Below are 9704 nucleotides of genomic sequence, written 5' to 3' on the forward strand. Positions count from 1 at the left end.
TCCGTTTCTAAATAGCATTGTCTTGATATTTTTCAGGTATCCTATTTTGCCTAAAAGCAAGCAACCATAGTAGTCACTGTTCAGAATATTCAGACAGATAGCATTTCTTGGTGACACGGGACCTTTGAGTGTGTCTGTTGGATGTGACAGAGATGTCAGAATGCATTAAATAATCTAATCATCTGGCCACATTTAATAGAGAAAAAAATTACATTATATGCAATAGTATGAATTGGTGTTCATGATTGCAGCTTATTGAAATTAAATGAAGTGGTATTACATAACTATAAGTACAAAAGGAAGAACAAGAACTGAAGCAGTTGATAGAAATTATTGGCCCAAACTTCAATCTAGGTATAGTAAAGGTTTAATATCATTATCGTTACTATTGTTATCGTGATTGTTGCTGCCCATATGATCTAACTCCAGAAGGTTTTGTGCATATGCTGCTATGTATTTGTCTAATCGGTGGACCCAGCCTCGCGTATGTGAACGGATTAGTGAGCACGCCGTACCACGATGGCCTGTCTTGTAGACACAGAAATCAAGTCCACACTAATTTATAGTTGACCATCCCCACAACATATTGTGTTTATTGAACCAATTGTAAAATCAAATGTGTCTATCGAATGTGTATATCCTTCAGTGAGAAATATAGATAAACAATGCATATTGTTTCACTCGAATATGAGAATAGTAACCATGCATCGTTTATCTGTATTTACGACCAGGTGTTCGTTTTTAGGTAATTTGGTTATTGGTCGATTAATATAATACCGTCCTGATACTTTATACTTGACGGAGTCACTAAATATTGTAATTTTTTCATTGAATGTCTTCAAGATATATTCTGCTATAGTTACCTTATATTAAATTTATATTCATAGAAGTAACCTGTTTCTTGTCATGAGGACATCATTTAATTTTGAATATCATCACAGTTTTGTTTGTACATTTACTACTAGTATTGTCTCACTCTTCTTTGTATAGAACAAGTGATCAGTACAAAACTGTTAATATTCCCTTTTTCACTTTCCATCGTATTTGTTCTACAAATCTTCCATCGCCTAACTACGAAAGGTTATCTGCTCTCTGGAATATAATGATAACATTTTTACTCTTCCGTATTAGTGATTTATGTGAAGATACTGCTATTGCTTCTACAAATGCATAAAATGGAACATCTTGAACTACTGTTATTGCAATATAACTCCTTCAACTTCTGCTGCACCTGAAATGTTATTGAAATATTACAATATGAAATTTTCGGTGCAGTAGAATGTTGAGCATGGCCTTTTCTGATTATGATAACCTTAGAGGGAATCTTATTTTCACTTGTAGAGTCTTGGTGATTATGATGATGAGCTCAACAATGCAAAATTGCTTATTCAGAAATATAGATTCAGTTTGGTGTTTCTGAATCGGCCGATTCAACCATTGCCTTTCGACGACTATGCTATGGACTCCTCTACGAATGACACTCATCCTATTTTCCGCTCAACCAGCGGAATACCTGGTGCATTATATGAAATCAGAGGCTGGAATTTTGCAAATGGAGTTTATTCAAATCCGGCCGTGGCAACAATTGTCCTTGGTAAGTTGGTGTGCAATTTTCTCTTCCGCACTCGACTAACTGGACAGTTGTGCAGACCCGACCGCGGTCAGATCTCTAAGGCAAACAAGTACGACACAGAGTTCTATTTCCGTACGGTTTGATCGATCCACGCAGGACGGTGTCGAGGACTATTTTTTGGTTGCGTTGCAGAAAACGGGTGATCCGAAAATTATACAGGTATCACTTACAAATACAACATTTGTGACGTAAAATATCAAATACTCATTACTATCTAGACCAGGTTCTCAAACTGCGTACTCTCATAAGTGGTGTGCGAGAGCTTCGACAGTTTTAATTGTATTCAGTCTACAATTCTAGTCCGTTGCAGTAGCTGAAACCACTGCGAATTCACCATGTAAAAATTAATTTAGCTGTGCAACAATTTCACATTGGAATTATTGTGTCCCACCAGATTCAAACAAAGGAAACCGAGCAGCTGGTGACTAGGCTACCAATGGCTAACAAACTAGTTCATCTGTAAAGTACGCAAGATAAATTTTACCCATGTTGAAATGAAAGTATATGAAGGACTACACAATGTTATCGATTCATTGCAATCGAATACGGTGGATATACTGCTTGCCACAGTGTGTGGTTTGTAAAACCCTTTCGAAATCTGCCACGTATCCAAGCCTGTAAAACGGCACATACAGTCGAACAATATAATATGAGAAGAATCGAGATCCCAGTCTCGACATGGGAGTGTGAGCAAGAGTTCTCGGTCTTGATTTCCTCTAATTCCAAAAGCGAGAAACGTATTACTGAGCATATACCCGATCTCCGATGTGCTATGAGTAATGGTATACCCCGGATGGACAAGCTTTTACTGAAGTAATAGCTGTATCTGTCTCCTTAAATTGTGTTTTATTGCTATTCAATGGTTTTGTGGTATATGAATTAACTGGTAACTGACAAATAGCGGTATATTTGAAGAAAATAAGTCAGTCAGGAACCAGATGGTACGCAGTCTAGTCAAAAAAGTAGAAAGAGATCGAAATAGTTGGAGAAACATATTCAATCCCGACATCTGCTTTCATAAAATGGTTTTCATACTTACAGTAGTCGTCACGTAATATACTATTGATCAGAATTGAGATGTAATTATAATATTTAAAATGGAGGTTTCACGTGTAAAGTCACTACGTGAAATTTCGAAGCAGATATTTTTCATTTAGAAGAGCACCAATCTTTATAAGGAATAAATACCGTGCTCTCCATCTTACTGAGCAACATTGTAATGCCATAGAGACATTACTTAAGGATCTAACTTGCATCATAAAATGGCATCTGATGTGTGACCTTGTGTATGATTTCTTATTTTTGCAGATGAAGAACCTTCACTATAATGAGAGAGATTTCGAATTTACCAACTTGGAATTCGATACCCAGTATGTTGTCACAGTTTGGGCTGTCAGTGGTGACAAAAGATCTGTTAATTCTTCAATTGTGATCAAGACAGGTAACGAATTTTCTATTATTATCTAGTGGTCTCTTTCTAATTTAATATAATGTGGATTTGTAGTCTAAATGACAGTCTGTTGGAAGGTAAGTTCCATACTTAAGCAAGTGTCCTACTACTACTTATCCTACTATTTCCAACTCTTTCCAATATTACTTCATACTCCATTGAATGAGTACTGTATCTGAAATCATTATGGTTCATAGGTGTTTTCCTGTTTTGTATTAGAGCAGGTCTCTCCAAATAAAATGTGCTTGCAGGCCAACGTCCTAGTTTTTTATGACTCCAGGGGCCGCAGCATCAATAGAGGTATTCAATGTTAGTCCAAGTAGGCCTTATTTGACTGGGTGAAATTGTCCGATTGAAAGTGAGCCGACTTTGCGGTCATTTTCATTTGTGACCGAGTCGGTCCGAGTCTGAGAAATTCTACGAAAGGTCGCGTCCAAGTCACAATTTTCAGTCACAAGTCATCTAGGCCGAGGTCATCATAAAGAGCCAATGTAATTACGTTTATATCATCTCTATTCTTAATAATTTATGCATTTGCAGAATGAATTGTACTTCAAATATATTTTCCTCTGTTCAGATGAACCTCAACCTGGTGATATGTATGTCACTGCTACGCCTGTAACGGCTAATATTACTGCTTTTATTGGCTCATTTTCTGGAATCAAAAATATGTCGCTACATGTGCATAGAAACGACACCGGTCAAACTTTATATCGGCAATATGAAGAAGGAACTGAAGTTTGTATTTGTAGCTTTAGGATTTTCATAGCAATTTGTAAGACATTGTATTGAATATAGACGTACACAGTTTTCGTTGGAAGTCTTGTGCCAAATACTTCATATTACGTAAATCTCCATGTATATGGTGAGGTGGATAGAAGTTATGAAAGAACCTTCAGAACAAGTACGTGGAAATCTCTTATCATTGATATTGTCACACATCATTGAAATTGTCTGTATAGTAGAATTAGTCATATTATGAGTATATATTTCTTGAAGTAATTAGGCCTGACTTATGGTGTCAGTGCACTATCAGGGGCCTCAAACTCAAATGTGCTCGCGGGCCAATCTCCTAGTTTTTGATGATGCCTCTGGCCTCAGCATCAATAATAGGGGTCTTCAATATATTTCCAATAGGCCTTATTCGACCGAGCCTTGTAGAATGGCATTCCACACACATCGCGAAAATGTGATATACTATCGCAATATTCACGCGTGAAAGGAAAAAAAATCACAATGGTAAATATTTTATTAAAATTGTTGTTGTTCTTGGCATAACTTGTCAAAATAATGAGATACAGACACAATGCAAGGGGGCAAATGCATTATGAGATCGTAAAAGCTGTCGTGTTACAATTTTGCAGCGAGCGGATACTTGACGTGCCACAATTATAGGTACAATATTTTAGAATTTAACAAGGATTAATCTGATTTCACAGCATTTGAGCAGTGTAATCCAACCAAGGTTTCGGACCTACTCCTGATAAGTGGGCTATTGATCATGTCATTGCCAAAGTCTAATTGAATCAGCGTTACATTTACCTTGGGATATTGTCACAAGTAACAAGTCCTTCTCTAATTTTAACTTTTGAACCGACTCAACTCGAGTCATTTTCATTTTATCACCCGAGTTCGAGTTTGAGTAATTCTACGAAAGATTGCGCATAAGTCGAAATCCTAATTCTCAGTCACGAATCATCAACAGGTCATGTGTTATCATCGTAAACTGGTAATGTGACGTAAAATCAGATCTTCCATCGCATGGTAGCTTTTGAAAGTGATGTGATACTGAAGTTTGATGAGTATGTTTTTGGAGCATTGTTGGATTGAGATTTAAGTTCTCAAATCTCAGAAAGATACGTGGCAGTTAAATATTGTCGAATACTTGAAAATCCAGAATGGCGACGCAGGCCACACAAAATGTTCTTGCGGGCCCGTGTTTGAGACCTCTGCCCTATATTTTTCAAACAATGAATTTTGGGAATAATTCATGACTTGGTGGTTGACATCGACAACAGCATTGCAAACTAGCATACTTGACAAATTTGTAGGCATATCTGGTTTTGGTCTACTTTGGGGTAATATCTTACTAAAGGGGATAGGTCGTCAAAGTAGTCAAGGAAGGTATATTCAAGTAAAAGTAGAAGTATTAACACAAAATTCTACTCAAGTATGAGTATAAGTAGTGTTTTTAGGAACCTGCCTAAATCTATTACAAGTAGATATAGAATTTGCTCACTTTGAAAACTGCGCAAGCAGGTAAGTCGTTCTTAAAAGCAGTCATGCTGTCATGACTGCTAAAAGGTGAAAACTGGCATATGCGGTGCATTTGGTAGAGAGGTATTATTAACGACCGTGCTTCAAATGATGGAAATGGAAATGATGGGAAAATTCTGGACTATACTTAACTAATTAACATCCCATCCCATTAGATTACATTCAACTCAAGTTAACAGTCCAGGCAATGAGCGTCACATAATACAAACTATGTGAATCGCCTTGGACAATATTTTACTAGTAGTATCGCGATGTTATGAGGCTGGTAGATGTGGTGGCAAATCCGTTGCTCGTCATCTAGCAGAATTACGATTAAAATAAATTTGCATTGAGCTGAACCCTGCAATCAGCACCTGTCAAGACGGAACTGATGATAAACATATAATACCTTATACCCCCTTACCATTATTATATTATATGCATCCTTGACGAAGCTGGTCTTATCCATAATCCTAATTCAAGATATGAACACAAGTGGATGTCGTGAGCGAGACACTGTCAAGGTGAAAATAGACCCTGAATGTCTCCGTCTCGGTCTCATTCTCTGTCATTGGAAAATCATAATACTTCAACTAACCAACAGGAACTAAGTTACAAGTAATGAATAAGTAACAACATATCATGAAGAAGAAGTAGTTACTTACTCGAGTAAGTACCGCCAGTAGAAGAAAAATACCTGAGTATTTGAAAAAAACTAGAAGTACATCACTACTGTCCAATATCTGTTAAATGGTATGCATGTAATCAATCATACATTTCCAATATTGGATACTATTGATATCATGATCTACTTTCCTGAGGCCTGTATTACATGTACAATGTACAATTGTACATATCTGATGTGTCTTGCACATAGCAGCAGAAAATAAAATTTGTCTCATTTGATATGTGATGATCGTTATTATCGGTATTATATCATCTTGCAATTGTAATGCCAATGCAATTGTATTTTAATCCGATTGATCATAATGAATGTGCAATGTGCATGTGTGCAATTATATTTCAAGATTGCAGTGGCTTCTTATTGACCCCATTCCTGAATAAGTCATAATAATTAGTTATATCAGTCAGTAGTAGGGATGGTCAAGTTCTGTGCAATAAATTAGTGTGCCATTCAATGTGTGGGAAATCAAAATTAAAGCTTCAACACAATATACTGTTTTATCACAGTGCCGCTGCGTGAACCTTCTAATGTACGAGTCGAATTCCTATCTCCAATTTCATTTCGAGTTTACTGGGACGGCGATGAATATGTCAAGGTATTTTTAAAGAGAAATTCAAGAGCAATCAGTGTTTCATTAGTTTAAAATACCATGTCTGCAGGAGTATGAGATTTTTGTGACGGAAAATGACCGAAAAAACAGATCGAAAGAATATACGAATATCGTAAAAGAGACAGAATATGAAGTGGAAAATGGGGACCCGGGTACACAATATGTGATTAGAATAACTGGATCAGCTGGAGGAAAAAGATCCGAAACTGTTGAAAAACGGGTGAATCTAGGTAAGATTTGAGATTTCCAGAAACATGCTAAATTGACCTGAAAATATAATTTCAAATATCATTGAGTTTTTACATAATGAAAGTGCTAGCTCGCTGTCAGGAATAACTTCGTAGATCTTTTACCTGATGCGATAAAAAGTATTCTTTTACTGTCCCTCTCCCTCTCTCTCTCAACGAGAGAAACCTATTTTAAAACGACTTCACTTATATAGCTTGGAGTATGAACATTAGGGATATTATGCATTTAATAATTACTGTTAAAATATTGTGATTTATTTTATTATTATATTCGTAATCACTTAAGATAATCATAAACTTTACCACATTATATTGACCAACAACTTTCAAATGGAACGGTGGCAGAGGCAGAAAGATTCAATGCAGAGATTTTTTGCACGTGTGAGGTATGCAGATACCTGGTTCACAAAGAATGTTAATGTTAATGGCCTTGCCCCTTTACTGACAATTTCATGCATTTATGCCTTATGCATTATATAGCGTAAAGTATCTACATTTGGAAGAAGTGGTCTCGGTGTGGGTTTATACTAAAAGTTATACATTCTACCACTACTTCAAGATCCACCACCGCTGATCGACGTGACTCTGGTGCCTGGCCCAGAAGATGTGACCGTTGTCGTGGATGCACTGCCCGAAGTCGAAGAGATCAGGTAGCTATCGTGCTCTCGATACAGCGATTCTTTCCTTTCTTACACGATGTCGCCTCCGAAAGGGTGTTGATCAAAGATCCCGAGGGAGAAACTGTTGTGAACGAAACGGAAGAGATCGTGCCTGGTGAGGAATTCAACAAAACGTACGATTCGCTCGAGCCGTTCAAGAATTACACCACCGAAATTACTCCTGTGGTCGATGGGAAAGACGAGGAACCAGAGAAGAACGACTTCACCACAGGTTCGAACCGTTTTCCTTTTCCTTCCCTCGACACAGAATCACACGCAGCCGTTCGGTGTTAGTTCTATATCCAACTGTCGGAGAGGATGGCTACTATCCTCCAGCTGCAACTGAGTCGAGAGACTTACAGATTCGACGGTTATATTGCAACGAAGCAAGCACATTTATAGCCTATACAGCAGCTCAATGCGTCATAAAACTGCCAACTGCTTCTAGCCAAGCTAGGAAAACGACAGACCGATTCGCTTCCCTTTTTCAATCAGCATGCTACACAGTACACGACACATGATTCGTCTTGTCACCTGAGGTCGCACCAGGGCGGTTACATAGGTCCGCGTGCATTTCGAACTGTCGTTATCGTGTTTTCTTTGCAGTCGGCAAGAAATTGGCATCTTTGGATGTTACCGATAAGGGAGAGGACTTCTTGGATGTCGAGGCAGTGGCAAGCGACGATTCCATCGATGGCGTAGTGTTCAAACTCACACGTCCGGATGGATCAAGCGAAGAGCAAGTTGAGGTTTGTTGGCTGTTGTTTCCCTTCCCTGATCTGGCGTTGTTTTCATTCGATCGACCTGATGTTACTTTAGGAGAGTCCGGCGGAAGACCTGACGTACAAAACAACGTTTGACGAATTGGACCCAGACACCACTTACGATATCGAAGCTCACCCAGTTGTCGACGACGAGCAAGTCGGTCCAGCTGAGAAAGTCACTGAAGCGACCGGTGAGGAAAACTTTCAGAGTATTTCCCGGATGGGAATGGCTACTTATACCGTGTCTGTGTTCAGATCGGTCGTTATTGAGCGATTTCACTGCGACGCCGACCCACGAAGACGTTACCCTCGAAGCAGATCCGGCGCCAAAAGTCGATGCCATCAAGTAAGTGATCTCGATCCGTTTTCTATGTCTCTCCTGCCCTCCTCACCCTCTCTTTCTATCTGTCTTTTTCAGGGTATCGATCGAGGACGAAAACGGAACGTCAGTCGTTGAGGAAACCGTGCCGGTTACTCCCGGGGAGAAATTCGACGAGACCTATCCCATGGAACCGAACAAAACTTACACCGCCACCGTTACCCCACTTTCGAACGGAACTGAAGGGAAGCCGATAGAAAAGGAGTTCACAACAGGTTGGTGGAAGCCCGAATGCTAGCTGTCGAACTTTGTCTGCGAATCGGCCATTTGACGCTTGCCTGACGACAGCCTTTCGTGACGCGAGCTCGTAATGCTTTTAGATCCAACGCCGCTGATCGACGTGACTCTGGTGCCTGGCCCAGAAGATGTGACCGTTGTCGTGGATGCACTGCCCGAAGTCGAAGAGATCAGGTAGCTATCGTGCTCTCGATACAGCGATTCTTTCCTTTCTTACACGATGTCGCCTCCGAAAGGGTGTTGATCAAAGATCCCGAGGGAGAAACTGTTGTGAACGAAACGGAAGAGATCGTGCCTGGTGAGGAATTCAACAAAACGTACGATTCGCTCGAGCCGTTCAAGAATTACACCACCGAAATTACTCCTGTGGTCGATGGGAAAGACGAGGAACCAGAGAAGAACGACTTCACCACAGGTTCGAACCGTTTTCCTTTTCCTTCCCTCGACACAGAATCACACGCAGCCGTTCGGTGTTAGTTCTATATCCAACTGTCGGAGAGGATGGCTACTATCCTCCAGCTGCAACTGAGTCGAGAGACTTACAGATTCGACGGTTATATTGCAACGAAGCAAGCACATTTATAGCCTATACAGCAGCTCAATGCGTCATAAAACTGCCAACTGCTTCTAGCCAAGCTAGGAAAACGACAGACCAATTCGCTTCCCTTTTTCAATCAGCATGCTACACAGTACACGACACATGATTCGTCTTGTCACCTGAGGTCGCACCAGGGCGGTTACATAGGTCCGCGTGCATTTCGAACTGTCGTTATCGTGTTTTCT

The 9704-nt window shown here is 39.6% G+C and overlaps 1 protein-coding gene across 5 annotated transcripts in view; it reads left to right on the forward strand.

The window, feature by feature from the left end:
- The window catches only part of LOC145445178 (uncharacterized), a 72929-nt gene extending 65387 nt beyond the window's left edge, over positions 1–7542 (forward strand). For all 5 annotated transcript variants that reach the window (XM_080323320.1, XM_080323322.1, XM_080323323.1 and 2 more), the window contains 8 exons: positions 1393–1594; positions 1650–1792; positions 2942–3074; positions 3661–3821; positions 3882–3987; positions 6531–6619; positions 6684–6864; positions 7442–7542. In XM_080323320.1, coding sequence (XP_080179446.1) covers positions 1393–1594; positions 1650–1792; positions 2942–3074; positions 3661–3821; positions 3882–3987; positions 6531–6619; positions 6684–6864; positions 7442–7536 — 1110 coding nt within the window. In that variant the 3' untranslated portion in view covers positions 7537–7542. The remainder of the gene's footprint in view (positions 1–1392; positions 1595–1649; positions 1793–2941; positions 3075–3660; positions 3822–3881; positions 3988–6530; positions 6620–6683; positions 6865–7441) is intronic.
- Positions 7543–9704: the final 2162 nt, after the last annotated feature.

Source organism: Botryllus schlosseri, chromosome 8 (genome assembly GCF_051294905.1).
Source record: "Botryllus schlosseri isolate E-star chromosome 8, Bs_hap1, whole genome shotgun sequence".
Lineage (NCBI taxonomy): Eukaryota > Metazoa > Chordata > Ascidiacea > Stolidobranchia > Styelidae > Botryllus > Botryllus schlosseri.